Genomic DNA, 14,913 nt, shown 5'->3' with positions numbered 1-14,913 from the left:
ATCCAACTACTCTATTTGGGTTCAAATTGAAACTCAGTTATGCCTGCAAATGATTTTTGTGAAGATCATCCTATTGGTACTAAGCAAGCAAACCATCATATCATTTCAGTCCTCTAGAAACCAAATATTACCTTTGAAGTGTGTGCAGTGCACTAACTAGCTGATTCTCATAGATATTCGTTATCCAAATGACCAAATATACAGTCAAAGGACACTGCAAATGATTGAGAACACACAATACATATCTATGTATGTATTCAAATACACATACATAGCCTACTAAAAGAATGTTCTATGAGCTAAAAAAAAGAACGAAACATTCCTACACACAAATTTCCGTAAAACTACTGCAAATTTCGGAATCTACTTACATTACAACATACACACACCTATAAAACAGTACACAATATACATACATACATATATAAATAACCAATGACTGTATGTATTTAATGTTATATGTCTGAAATAGAGATTGTATAACCTACCTGACTCCAAGTGCTTGCGCACTCATCATGATACAAGAACGAACACCACGGAAAAGCCAACGATCATCGATTTCAAGAATCACTCCAACTATCTGAATCTTCATCCTCGTCGCTTCCAGCCATTGCCTGCACCAGTGTTCAACCGGTTTTAGATGTGTGTGCGATAGAGAAAAAGTGATATTTTATTTGGTCTATGATCAGGCTTATAATTCATTGTTTCCACTTAAGAGACTGCTTCGGATCCAATCTAAGACATAATGTGAGACTAAACTCCTCAGATTTTCATGTCAAATTGAAATGCTTTGACATGAAGCCTCTACGATTAGCAAGGACCACAGAAAAAGGTGAAAAAACTTGAAAACATTTACTATCTTTGAAGGAGATGGAAAGAGAGTAACGAACCATGCGTATTGTATTTGCTTTCTCTAAGATTGCAGCTACCCTTAAGTCTGTTCTAGGACCAGTCTGGATGCTGGGTCGTGTTGTTACTGCCGGCTTTAGATTGACGGACTGCATAAACAAAACACAACTCATAAAATTCCAAATACAAAATTCTGTTCACAGGACCATCTGGGATTTTACATGATCAACATGTGCTACCTTGTTTCGTATTTGTGCAAGCAACGAATCTTTGTCATCTTGCTTTGATTTGATTGGTGGATGGACCATCTCAGAGACTTTCTTCATCTGGCAAATCATCAGAACAAGTGATTAGAGACATAATCTTAGCAAAGGCATGGTATTGCAGACAAGATGAAATTTTGTACCTTGCGTCTGTCATGAGCTGCAACAGCATCGACAAGCGGACTTCTTGGCCTAGGAAGCCTAACCGTAGGGACCACTTCTGTCTTATATGTGTCCAAGGTAGGTGCCACAGAGAAACAGCTAACAGGCCACATAGCATCTCCCACTGAAACAGGATTTATCTTCTGAACTGACGTGTTTGATGATTCTGCAGTTTCTGCATTTGAAGCATCAGGAACCGAATGACCCTTATCTTCTACCTTTGTTGATTGAGTTGGCGTCAGGGATTTGGTTTCAGGACAATGGTGATCATCGCTTGAACTTTGAGATTCATGCACATCAGCATCGTCCTTGAAATCTTCGTGTTTAACCTGAGGCAGCTGCAATGACGACGCTTGAGAGTAAACGAGCTCGTGGTTCTGAGCTGCATGGTCAGCCAAAAGATTGTTCTCCTCAGAACCAAAATCCTCTATGCACTCCTGATAAGGTATTGTAGGGAGCTCAGAACTGTCGTATTGACTATTCAAATCAGTGCTCATGGTTGGGAACTGAATGGATGATTGCAATGGCTTTTCTGATGCATTGTGAACAAACCCTCCAGGAAGTCGTTCTGATTCGTCACTTCCTAAAGATACAGATAGCTCTGATGGTGGAGACCCAATTTGAACATTCAAGCTAGAACCAATGGGTGGTGCCGCTGATAAAGCAGAACTACTGGTTTCGACTGATTCCCCCATGAAGGTAGGAAAAGAATGTGGAACCTTTCCAATAAGCCATTGCATAGGAGGAAGGGGTGGCATGTCCTCTGGATTGGGCGGAATAGTCTCAGGGATAAAACCAAAGCTAGGAAAAGTAGGATCCAGATTCAACTCTTGCTTAGGTCTGTTCAATTCTATACCTGCAGATTGTGGTGCAAATTCTAAGCCTGCTGATTGTGGTTCAAACTCTAAGCCCCTGAAAACATTTGACTGCAGCAATTCCTCATCTGCAACTTCATGGCTTGCATAAGATGTTTGCTCTCTAACTGCCTGGTCGATAGCCTCACTCTCTAAAAGGTTCAGATTATACACTTGTGTGGAATCTATGCAATTATCATCAAGAATGCTCTCACCAGGAGATTTGGTTTCTGTGTCCCTGTTCCTTTGATCCAGAGATGGCTTGGGACTTGTAGATTCAATACTTTCTACGTCCTTGTTGTCTGGTTCAGTACTCAGACCTTCTGAAGACACTTCCAGAGGGCTTTTATGCATTTTTATTTCCGACTCTGGATTATTGTCTTCCAGTAGTGTCCCGTCAGACTCTACAACTGTATCATGGAAAATCTCTCCAGCATCAGAAGACGATTGATAAGTATTGGTCGAAATCCAAGGCAGAGAACCCTTCCCACGAGTCGATGACAGACTAACGGCATGATTAACACCACCACTGGAAGTGTCATTGTCATTATCAGACACATCAAGCTCAACGTTCGGGACAATGTCTGTGGTTGCGTTGTCCAGCCCTGAAAGGTCATGAAAACCTTCATGAGAGATATGGTCATCGCATTTGCTACAAGTAGGTGAAGCATCTCCCGCCAATTTCTCTACTCCCGAGTTAAAATCAGAAGGCACGGACATTCCATTCTCTAGTGTGTCTTCATGGGACTCTGAAACAGACACATCAGCCGTGTTGCCAAAGGCACATGAATGCTCATCGGAGATCTCAGCAACTGAACTTTGAGAATCAATGTCAGCAACTGAACTTTGAGAACCAACGTCGGCAACAGAATTTTTAGAATCAACGTCAACAACAACATTAGTCACTGAAACACAATCGGTTTCATCATCCAGAGTATCTTTTAAGTGAATTCCATCAGCTGAACTTGGACCACAGACTTTAGAGGGCGTATCAGGGGAAACTTCCATCCCCACCCCAGCTGAGCAAGGTACCAGCTTTCCTGTTAGGCAACGACCATCACGTTCTTCAGGATCGCTGCCTGAGTTTGCTAAAACTTCAGAACAAGCAACTATAGAGTTTGTCTCAAAATCAGTATCAGCGATAGGTAACTGTTTACCAGTTTGACTATCAACAAACGCTTGAGGACTAGTGCCTGAGTTTACTAAATTTGAAGCAACCATACAGTTCTTCTCAATGGTACTATCACATCTGCTTCCTTCAGAAGTTGAACTAATTGATGAAGTTTCAGAAGGCAAGTCAGAGTTTTTAGCATCAAAAGATGCACAAGATTTTGAAGAATCGAATGGATCCACCTTTCTTCCATCATTGCCTCCCTTCATTAGATCAAGCCTAACAAGTTCTGGAGAAGTTTCAACGACTTCTGATGCTAAAGATTGAACTGTCAGTGAACATGATTGATCATTCTGAGAGACTGGCCTTGGACTTGAACATGTACCATTCGAACTTAATGATGTCTGGCCATCTACATTGCTGCTACTAACTGATTCCTGAACATTCAAGTCATGAGACACTTTGTTGGCTTCAGGAGTAACGTGAGACATAGAATCCACCAACTCACTCTTAAAACTAGAAGTAGAAGGTAAACATCCCGAAAGTTTCTCTCCATCAGATTGATCATCAATGGATATGCTTGCAGTGTCCGAGTAAGAATAACTAGTGCTCTTTTTCCCAAACGAGCTTCGCCCATTTTCCGAAACTGGTGTGTTTCCATTTGAATGAGAAAATGAAAACTGAGGTGGGTCCTCCATTCTCTCTTCAACCGCATCAGAATATATATGATGGTTCCCATCCTTCAAAGTATCTGATCTACTCTTAGGTCTACACTCATCGTCTGTTTCTGTTTCCGACTCCATGGTGGCTGGTGCGTCCACATAATTGTCAGCCTCACTGGTTAAATCTTCAGAATAACTCCTCTGTTGAAAAAATCCTGGCTTCCCGTTCAAAACCGTTTGTGAATCCTGTGTAATAGTTGTTCCACGGACCTCATTGTATGTAGATTCAGGCACTGTCTCTATATCTTTTTCAATAAAACCCCCATTCATGTTAACATTTGCCACATTTTCCTGCTCACTTGGGAATGAAACCTCTGCTCTGCTTCCTCCATGAGACTTATCCATAGCACCCACCATACTGATTTCAGGTATATCGGTTACTACATCTCTAGCACTATCCATATTCCATGTCAACAATCCGGGGTTTTGGGTAATTATTTCATAACTTATCTTACTATCTACACGTGTCTGCACAAATTTCTCCATGTAGCTTTCCCCTGATTTTGAAATAAGGGAACACCCATCTAGCTTTCTGGTTTTCAACTTCACAACGCGCGCTGGATCTGAATGATGAGCCTCTAAATGCTCCTCCAAAAACAATTCATGCAATCTGTGCCAGTTGAATAATTGAAACCAGCCATTTTTAGTCACAGTCAGATACCAATATAGGAACTACATATATATCATAACAGAAATGACAAACACACAAGACATAAAATAGATAATACTCACTTGGCATGTGATGATAATGCATTTTCAGGTGTCCCTCCATTCCTCCACTGAGATGCTCTCCTCTACAAGAGAATAGAAGGAAAACTATGAGAATCACAAAATGGAAGGTAAGATTACACATTCAAAACACCATGAGCATAAGAAAATCTACTATTCAGAAAATCTACCATGTAATGGAAACCAAAATATAACCAAGAAGGATCACACTGCAACCCATAAGCTACAACCTGAACTAAGAAGCTAGTACCTTTGCTTTCTGTGATTTTTTCTCTCTCTGAATATCATCCCATGATTCTTCATATGAAGACGTTTCAAGCCTAACAAACGATGGATCGGTGTAGCGTTTCAAACAAGCCCCAGCTCCGGAAATATCAAACCTAATCAAAACCATCAGAAGATGTTACATATATCCTTCTCTAACAAACGACTAAAGAAGAAGTCCTATCAAACAAGGCTAAATCATACTTGTCCAGAAGAAATAGCCTTGGAGGACCTCGACATTCCTCATAAGAATCCATCACACAACGAGGTAAGTCACCACTTGTAACCACACTCTGTTCCAATTGTAGATTCGGATGCCATTCCACACCTGAAATAGAGTCACAGAATCATGTTGAAATAATCCAACATCATAGTAGCTGACCAGATCATGAATGTTCATAGCAATCTAACCTTTGTTAGAGAAAAACGGCGAATGATCGGTTTGACACAGTAATGCCTTCTCTATAGAAGGAAACTCTGCTTCCAACTGTTGCACACGAGCCATTAAACCATGGCTTCTAGAAGCAGTAGCCATTACTTCTTCGTGCAAGTCATGAAACATCTCAGCAGCAAACCTTCATCACAAATTACATGAATTTAAAGACAATTCCATCAAAAAATCAAAACTTTTTCCACTTCCACAACCAAATCCAGATTCATCAAAATTGTCGCTTTACAACAACGGATTCCAAAACTTCGAATTCGATGCGCTTAGAGATCAATTAGAGAAATTTCGATTGGAGAGAAACTTACTCAGCGAGATCACCGAGTTGACGCAAAATGCCAACGAGACCAGCCATAGCGACTCCTTCAAGCAGAGCTTCAGGGTCATCTTTATCAGCAGCTTGATACAGATCCGGATCTGCTAATCCATACTCGTTACGAGATTGGTACCTCGTCAACGGCATTGTTTGAGCTTCTCTGTCTGATCAGCTCGCTGATACTTTTGTTCAAATTCTAAAGGTAAGAACTTTAGAAAGAAGAAGACTAGAAAAGCTTCTCTGTCTTCATTTAAGTAGTGACCGACCACCATTAGATATGTGACGACATCACTTAGCTGGAAACTAAAACGGACTTTCTGTGGATTCAAGACGGCGGATATAGGTAGGGGCAAAGAGAGAGAGAGAGAGTCTGAGAACCTCAACGCTAAAAGACTTTTTAAGAAAACATTTCTTTTTCTATTTTTCGATAGCCAGAAATACTTAAAAAATTGTTACTTTTAGTGAAAAATTCTTACAAAACCAAAACCTTGTTGCAATAAAACCTGCATTTAAGACCAAACCCCTCGGGAACCTGATAGTTTCAGGCTTGAGGTTTGTCCAATTGTGATCCCTATCGAAACCAAACACAATCTAATTAAAGTCATTTTTGAGAAACGGATGAGAGTTAATTGAAAGATTAAAAAGGGAGCGAAGAGTCTATTTGAGTGTCACTGTTACTTCTCTGCAGGAATATTAAAAGACGTTGAGTTTCGACTACAGCCTACAGGTATGATTCGACTTCTCTCTTCTCACCTTAAAGTTTCTGTCTTTATATTCTTCTTCGCTCGTTGTAAAGCAATTCTTATTTGAGCTCCAAGTTTGAGATTTTTTTGTTTTATCTTGAAATCGTTTTTGGTTGATGTTGTTGTGAGTTTCAGGTTTAGACATGTCTTATATTCCACCACATAAGAGGCATTCGAAGGATCCGACAAAGCCTACCCCTGTTCCAGATTCTCTTGTTACAAAATTCAAGAAGAACCTTGACTTTAAGAGTAGCACTAGCAGTGTTAAACGCAACAAGATTATCTATTCAGGAGATTCCATTTCCAAATGGTTTCTTGTTGGTTCAAATGGAATTGAGGACGATGTTCCTTCGTATGTTAAGTTTGTGCCCTTGTCCTCAGATTCTGTCGAGTGTAGAAAAGGAGAAAAGCCTTCAATACTGATGAACAACAATGTCCAAAATGGTAAGAAACTATTAGTAGACTTTGGCTATGTGTTTGACAAAATGAATATCATCTAGATGCTGAAATAAACAATACTATTAACTATTTTGTTTGTGCTATTATCGTTTTTGCCAAAAGAAGATGCATTGTATCTATGTTGAGTATGGTTTTTTATATGTTTATATTCAGTGAATATGAATATTGGAGAGAGGAAGGATGAGAGAACTCAGTGGCTATTAGTAGCTGAGAAGGTTATGGAGGATCTTGTGTTGGCATATGAGCGAGTTAAGACTGAAATGAAGGAGCATCATCATGTATCGAGACTGGTTGCTCGGTTTGGTAAAATTTTCTTCTATGGGTAAGCGATTCACCGTCTGATCTCACATTTTGCTGTTTTCAGGAATGGGTTTATATTTTTTCTAACATATACAACTTTAAACCAGGAGTCAAGCTGGTCCTGTGGCTGAATGTTCACTAAAAAACTTGAATAAGATGTTCTCTACTGATCTCCCAATGTCTTACTTACAACACATAAAATCTAATGTTGTACCAAGCCATGGATTCTCTATTGATAAGGAGAAGGAAACATACACTGTGAAGGTACTCGTTTCATTTTCTTAGATTTAGATCTATACTTCGAATGTCATTTGAATGTGCTAATTTGGGTTTGGCTTCTATTTTTAGGTATCGCATTATTCTCGTCCTAATGCAACCATCAACTGTAAATGTACCCGTAAGGAAGATGGACGGCTCAGTATGTACAAGGCAAGTCTCGAGTTTTATGTGTGTAGTGACTACAACCAATAGTAAAATCTCTTCTTTATTGTTCTCGGACTAGCAAGAAAAACAAACAAGAATTTGATAGATGTCACATTTTTACTTGGTCTTCCTTTAATATCTAACTTTGAATCTTGAGTTTTGCTTTTATATAGGTCGACCTTAATCCTGTAAGGCATTTGGTTGTTGATGTGTCATGCATTGATAAGAATCTCGACATGAGACTAACGCTCACCGCTAAGAGGGAAATAACGTATCTCAGTGTAAGTTCAAGTTTGGTATATATATTTTACAATATATGGATAAATAATATGCTCTTCTTAGACTTAGGTTGTGTGATCTTTCTTTGATCGGCAGGATAAAGAGATAGGTGACATTAAAGCGCTATTGGAATCAGCAACTGTTGATCCAAATGTAAAAGGCGGTTTAAGGTGGCCGTTTGGTAAAGCTTTATCTGAAGATGGATACAAAGAATTTGAAGTTTGTCACGTTAGAGCTACTATCTACAAAAATAAAACTCTAAGGCTTAGGGTAAGAGAGACTGATAGATTCAATGAGACGACTGGAACAGGGGAAACCAAGAGGGAGGTGAGTTTGACGCTTAAAGACATCGACACTAAAATACAGGTAAATTATTGTGCTCTTGTACTATTTTAGAAACTCTAATGGAAGTGCGAGGCTTATGGTGATAATACTTGTGGTCTGCAGGAGCAGAACACTGAGAGGGGTTGTGTTTTGGAGATGCTACGAGATGCTCTTGGAACTATATGGGACTTCTTGCATTGCGATGCCTATCTTACATGATGAAGAACCATATGATGTTGCTTGTTCTATCAAGTTTCTTTTTAATTTCTTTTACTTTCTACTGTGTTTTGGTACAATAATGTTGTTTTAAGGTTATCAAGGATTGTACTTGTGTGTGTCAAGAAAAACAGAAGTTAAGTTTTGTTACCAGTCCTTTCATTTATGTGAACATGGTGTATGAATGACTCATTGCATACTGAAATTTTCTTTTACCTAAAAGCTATAATCGGAATCCAAGCAGTACACAATACACTGAAAGATTCCCAATTATCACAGTCAAGTTTGATGGATGTGTCAACTTTGTATACATTAAGGTTAAAGGTAAGTTTCAGTGATAGCAGTGGAACAATTGGTGCAATTAACGTTGAACAAACAGAACCAAGCTACTTCGAAAGTCTTGCCAAGCAAACTAATCACTCTTCTATTAAGTTCTAACAATCATCAATAAGACCAAATACATCAATTTTACAACTATTTAGAGATGCTCCACATTGCTTAAACCAGGTGTGCTAAAAGTTCGACTGCTTGATCCATCAAACCTTTCTCACATAATCTGCTAATGACTTCCTCAATTCTCGAACTCTTAACGAACACGTTCATGTTAAATGCTTCTTCCAATAAACCATGAGCACAAACAACCTCGTCTACCTCAATATATGCACTAATCATAATATCAAATGTGTGGCTGTTCCGGTTAACTCCATTCGTCTCCATCTCTTTCCATAGAGTCTTAGCTCGACTCAGATCTCCAGCTTTTACCAATGCCTTGATCAATATATTGTATGTAACTACATTAGGCTCAGAACCTAGCTTGTTCATTGAAGACATCATCTTTAAGGCGCCTTCAATATCGTTCTGCTTGCATAACCCATTGATATACACATTATAGGTATAAACATCAGGAGCCAAACCTAACAAGAGCAACTCATCAAACAACTTGTCTGCTTTCGGGTAATCCTCATCCGCAATAACGCCTTGCAACACGATTGTATAACAAACAAGATCAGGCTCTACTCTGTCACATTTCATCTGATTCAGTACACTTACAACTTCTTTCCCCCTTCCTCCTTCCACCAAGAACCTCATCACAACTGTATAATCCCGCAAACCTGGCGAAAACCGAGTCTTTCGCAGATCTTCCAAATATCCAATTACATCGAAACATGACGAATCCTTGTGTTTACATACAGAACTCAGTAACCGAGAGTATAATCTTGGATCAACAATAACACTATCCTGACTCATGTATCTCACTAACTCAGTAGCACAATCTACCTCACCTATTCTACAAAGCGCATCGATCAATATCCCGAAAGTAGATTCCTCTAACCTAACACCCATTCTACAAGCTTTCACCAAAATCTCAGGAACCAATTCAAGACTCTGTCTTTTTCTCACAAGAACTAAGAGCAAAGCATTGAGCGTGTAAGCAGAAGGCACGCACCTGAAATTAGGGATTTTGAAGAAAACCTCAATCGCCTCTTCGATTCTACCGGAGAAGCCATAAGCAGCGATGACATCTCTGAAAATGGATTCAGGTGTATCGAACTTCTCAGAGACTTCAAGGTGGTAAAGAACAGATGAAATATTCTCAAGCTGAGAGGATTTAGCTAGGGTTTTGATAACGAATCTGTAAGCTTGAGGAGTGGGCTCACAGTTATGGAGTTGGAATGAGCTTAAGAGGGTTCGCATAACAGAAGCATTCTCTGAATCTGTGAGAAGGTTGCTTCTTAGCTCTTCCATGGCATACTTCTGCTTGAGATTCTCGTTCCATTTGGTTTTGAAAGACGAATGAGGAATTTTTCGATACTTTCTCATGAAATTTGACATTCGGTGCCATGACGAAGATCTTGCCATTTCTTCAATTCGATAAAACTGGAAGACATGTCATATACGATCTTGTCGGTATATAACATCTGTAAAAGCCCAACTAGATTCAAAAGCCCACTACTGGCCCAGCTTCATTTAGGGTTTTTATGTATCTTCTATTGTTACGTGTGTATACACTCCCTTCACCGCAGAAATACAGAATTAAAAAAAAAAAGTTTTGAACGATGATGATCTCAATCTTCCAAAGATTTGATAGAGGAGATTCTTTCTAGGCTTCCCTCGAAATCTATGAAACCAGTGAGATTAACTTACAAGAGTTGGAACAATATATCAAAAAGTAAGAGCTTTACAAAGATGCACATTTTAAAATGTTAACTAAAATACACAAATTTAAGTCTTTATAAAATTGGTTATATGATATCAAATAGAGTACACATATCTAAAGTTATAAGAGAAATTATTTTAAACTATCCTTTTCATCTTTTTCTAATAGTATAGCACCAATCAAAAACAACGTGTCAATCAATTGTAGATAAAATGTATCCCACCTTTTATTATATACCCTTTTTATCATACATCTTCTTAGATAATTCTCATCCAACACGTAATCGTATAAATATAGTATTAAAATCCAATCTCTTAAGAACAAGATAAACAACATTAGAAAGAGAATTATTATCCACGTAAAAAAATCATTAGTCTTTAATAGTTTTAACGTTGACTACATAATACAAACGCGTGGTTTCACGCACTAAAGAAAGAGCGTGCAGCGGGAAAATTTGCCGTCATTAAAAACTCAGAACAAAAAAAAAAAACAAACAGATCGATCAGAAATAAATAGAAAAAAAAAAGATTTTCCCTTTTTTAAATTAAAATTTCTTTGTTTCATCCTCTGGAGATAGAAAAGGAAAGAAACAATTTACAAAAGGCCTTAAAAAAGCAAAGATTCTTCGCTGACTTCGTTCTCTCTTTCGCTGGCGAAGAAGATTTTCTAGGGTTTTTTGTTTGATTTTCGTGAAGTCGGAAAAATTATTATTATTAATCGTGTTGAGCTGTTTGATCGGTGAAGACTATGGCGTCGTCTTCAGCTTCGGCGACGGTGGCTGTTGATAAAGCTACCAGCGATCTTTTGTTAGGTCCTGATTGGACTACGAATATGGAAATCTGCGATTCTGTTAATTCTCTTCACTGGTAATTTTTTGCTCGATTTGGTGTTGGGAATTGTTGATTGTTCGCTGCAATTGGATTTATCTTGGATTGGTTGATGTTCTTATGATTGCGTGATAATTTTGATAAAAAGGTTACAATTACATGCATAATTTGGGATTTGGTGTTGGTAGTATTGATTGGAGTATGAACATCTTACATATTTGCATCTGTGTTAATGGTTTTGTGGCTATTGATTTTGCTCAGGCAGGCGAAAGATGTAGTTAAAGCTGTGAAAAAGAGGCTGCAACATAAGAGTTCGAGAGTTCAACTACTTGCTCTTACGGTATGATGTTTCTAGTGAATATTTGGGACCTTGTTCCTTGGCCAATTATTCTGCGTGTAGTTTCGGCTCTTCTGAACTCTCTATGTGTTCTTCTGTGCTAGCTTTTGGAGACGTTGGTAAAGAACTGTGGAGATTATTTGCACCATCAAGTTGCAGAGAAAAACATTTTAGGGGAAATGGTCAAAATTGTGAAAAAGAAGGTAGCTCTTGTTCACGGTTCTATGTGTATATTTCCGTACTGGTGATTGTTCGTATTGCTGATGATATGGAGGTTTATAGGCAGATATGCAAGTAAGAGATAAGATATTGGTCATGGTGGACTCTTGGCAGCAAGCTTTTGGGGGTCCAGAGGGAAAATATCCACAATATTATTGGGCATACGATGAGTTAAGGGTGAGTAATTTTCTTGAAATGTAAAGTATTTTACTTGAATACATTTTCTATCACCTTTAGTGGACTTGTTTGTTGCTTGTGATATTTTACTTTTCGGTCATTGTTTATTTTAAATTTGAAGTACTGTGTATTGGTAGCAAGTCTGGCATTTGTTGCCACTACTTTTTTTTCCGCCTGGTGCTAAATGTAAAAGTTCAGTGTTTATAGTTGTGGAGTCGTGTTGCTCCGTGCATTTATCTTCTTCAGATCTCGATATACATGGAATTTGCTTTGCATTTTACTGAGATGCTCATTTGCATGATATTCTTATTCTCAAGGTTGCTGTTACATGTTGCAGCGTTCTGGAGTTGAATTCCCCCGGCGTTCACCTGATGCGTCCCCTATTATAACACCACCAGTGAGTCATCCACCGTTAAGACAGCCTCAGGGGGGCTATGGAGTACCTCCAGCTGGCTATGGAGTACATCAAGCTGGTTATGGAGTACCTCAAGCGGGTTATGGAATACCTCAAGCTGGCTATGGAGTACCTCAAGCGGGGTATGGAATACCTCAAGTGGGCTATGGAATGCCCAGTGGTTCTTCGAGAAGGCTTGATGAAGCAATGGCAACTGAGGTTGAGGGCTTAAGGTAAGTGGATTTGTTAGTTCAATATGTTGTTGATGTGCTGGCAGTTTTAGATTTCGTACCAAATTTTCCACTGTTTCAATATTCTTTTCTTGGTTAAATTGTAGCTTGTCAAGTATTGAATCCATGAGGGATGTGATGGATCTCTTGGGCGACATGCTACAAGCTGTGGATCCCAGTGACCGTGAGGTATTGAAATCTATTATACAGCTATACTGCGGGTTTGGGAATGAAATCTATTGCTTTACCCATGATTTTTCTGTTATGTAGGCTGTGAAAGATGAAGTCATTGTTGACTTGGTTGAGCGTTGTCGTTCCAATCAGAAAAAGCTGATGCAGATGCTAACCTCCACTGGGTTAGTCCTTTATTTTTAGGATCTTTGTACTTAAATTTGTTAGATGTGTAATGATATTGTTGATCTGAGAGGTTCCATTGTTGTGCTAAAAAGTCTTTTGTTTATGTGGCAGGGATGATGAACTTTTAGGCCGGGGGCTCGATCTAAATGACAGTCTTCAAATTCTGCTAGCTAAGCATGATGCAATAGCTTCTGGTTCTCCTCTGCCTGTTCAGGCTTCTGGTTCTCCTCTGTCAGTTCAGGCTTCGAAACCTGCTGACTCGAGCCCCAAATCTTCTGAAGCTAAAGATTCTAGTTCCATAGCTGGTTCCAGTTCCCCAATACCAGCCACTGTTTCTACAGGAAAAAGCCCAATTGATGAGGAGTACGAAGAGGAGGAAGATGAGTTTGCACAATTAGCTCGAAGGTCTGTCTTACGAGTTACAATTGGATTCAGAAACTGTGCATATCTTAACTTTAGTATTTGACATATCACTCTTTATCGTTTCAGGCATTCCAAACCGCCAGCATCTGTGACTACAGACCCTACCAGTTTAGAGTCTCATAATGCTGCAAGCAATGCTCTTGCTCTTGCTCTGCCTGACCCCCCTCCTCCAGTGAACACCACAAAGGAACAAGACATGATTGACCTATTGAGTATCACACTGTGTACACCGTCAACTCCACCGGCTCCATCCTCTCAGCCTTCTCCTCCTCCTCCCGCTGGCTCAGATCAAAACACCCATATCTATCCACAGCCTCAGCCACGGTTTGATAGCTATGTCGCTCCATGGGCACAGCAACAGCAACCGCAACAGCCTCAAGCACAGCAGGGCTATTCTCAACATCAACAGCATCAACAACAACAGGGCTATTCTCAACCTCAACATTCTCAACAACAGCAGGGCTACTCTCAACTGCAACAGCCTCAACCACAGCAGGGCTATTCTCAATCGCAACCGCAAGCACAGGTCCAGATGCAACCGTCAACTCGACCTCAGAACCCGTATGAATATCCGCCTCCACCATGGGCTTCAACATCAGCAAATGCATACTATACTCCACGGGCTAATGCAAGTGCGTCATACACAGACACATCGGCCCTAGCCGGAAGATCACTACAGCAATCCAACTCATTCCCCACACGAGCTGGAGATCCTCAGGCTACTTCAACTGCAAGCAATTCAGGTGTATCTGTAGGACAGAAGCCGTTTGTTCCATCATACAGATTGTTTGAAGATCTGGATGTGTTTGGGAGCGCAGACGGGAAGCATAATAAACCGGCGAACAGTAGTAATGGTTCTCAAAACTTGTCTGGGTCTCAGACGCAGCAGAGTATGATAGGAGGAAGGAAAATGATTTAACAATAGTGTGAGTGCTTCGTATTTTCCCATTGTGAATATAATGGTGTACATTTTGTTATCCCCTTGTTTGATCTTAGGATTTGGTATGACATATTGAAACGCTTTGATGAGACTAGGAGATTTCTTTTTCTTTCTAATTTGCATCGTCTTCTGTTTTTGTACTCTTTTGTGGAGTTGTGTGAACTATTATTGGTTTGGGGGAGAATGTTATAAAAGCTGTGGACAACAATTCATGGGAAATGGAACATTGGTCTGTTTCTAGTATAATTTAATGTCTTAGCCAGTTCCGACGGGTCAGTCTCCAGCAGTCAATGCTTTGATCGGAAACATCCACAACTAATTTCTTGGTAATGGGATCACTACACTTTCCAAGCAACAGAGGTATGAAATATTGCTCCTTCAAAAGAAAAGAT

At 39.5% G+C, this 14,913-nt stretch overlaps 4 protein-coding genes across 4 annotated transcripts; 2 read left to right on the top strand and 2 right to left on the bottom strand.

The window, feature by feature from the left end:
• Positions 1 to 190: 190 nt before the first annotated feature.
• SCAR2 (SCAR homolog 2) lies at positions 191 to 6,177 on the bottom strand. The gene is made up of 9 exons (NM_129400.3): positions 5,708 to 6,177; positions 5,366 to 5,529; positions 5,159 to 5,282; positions 4,941 to 5,070; positions 4,694 to 4,755; positions 1,256 to 4,571; positions 1,089 to 1,175; positions 891 to 998; positions 191 to 614 (listed from the first exon to the last, which is right to left on the bottom strand). Exons 1-9 carry the CDS (start codon positions 5,860 to 5,862, stop codon positions 561 to 563), a joined length of 4,200 nt encoding a protein of 1,399 aa, NP_181378.2. The 5' UTR covers positions 5,863 to 6,177; the 3' UTR covers positions 191 to 560.
• Positions 6,101 to 8,670, top strand: AT2G38430 (uncharacterized protein). Its single transcript, NM_129399.3, has 8 exons — positions 6,101 to 6,442; positions 6,594 to 6,902; positions 7,071 to 7,239; positions 7,325 to 7,481; positions 7,566 to 7,646; positions 7,814 to 7,921; positions 8,016 to 8,285; positions 8,367 to 8,670. Exons 2-8 carry the CDS (start codon positions 6,602 to 6,604, stop codon positions 8,460 to 8,462), a joined length of 1,182 nt encoding a protein of 393 aa, NP_181377.2. The 5' UTR covers positions 6,101 to 6,442; positions 6,594 to 6,601; the 3' UTR covers positions 8,463 to 8,670.
• Positions 8,671 to 8,730: 60 nt separating this feature from the next.
• On the bottom strand, positions 8,731 to 10,382 carry AT2G38420 (Pentatricopeptide repeat (PPR) superfamily protein). Its single transcript, NM_129398.4, has one exon. The coding sequence runs from the start codon at positions 10,317 to 10,319 to the stop codon at positions 8,958 to 8,960; it is 1,362 nt and encodes a 453-aa protein (NP_181376.3). The 5' UTR covers positions 10,320 to 10,382; the 3' UTR covers positions 8,731 to 8,957.
• Positions 10,383 to 11,137: 755 nt separating this feature from the next.
• AT2G38410 (ENTH/VHS/GAT family protein) lies at positions 11,138 to 14,898 on the top strand. Its single transcript, NM_129397.3, has 9 exons — positions 11,138 to 11,483; positions 11,706 to 11,784; positions 11,886 to 11,984; positions 12,064 to 12,177; positions 12,515 to 12,804; positions 12,909 to 12,990; positions 13,072 to 13,157; positions 13,270 to 13,563; positions 13,648 to 14,898. The coding sequence occupies exons 1-9, from the start codon at positions 11,365 to 11,367 to the stop codon at positions 14,498 to 14,500; spliced, it is 2,016 nt and encodes a 671-aa protein (NP_181375.1). The 5' UTR covers positions 11,138 to 11,364; the 3' UTR covers positions 14,501 to 14,898.
• The last annotated feature ends 15 nt before the right edge of the window (positions 14,899 to 14,913 follow it).

The sequence above is a fragment of the Arabidopsis thaliana genome, chromosome 2 (assembly GCF_000001735.4).
Source record: "Arabidopsis thaliana chromosome 2, partial sequence".
In the NCBI taxonomy this organism is placed as follows: Eukaryota; Viridiplantae; Streptophyta; class Magnoliopsida; order Brassicales; family Brassicaceae; genus Arabidopsis; species Arabidopsis thaliana.
Note: the sequence above shows the minus strand (reverse complement) of the source record. Positions and strands in the feature narration are given on the sequence as shown.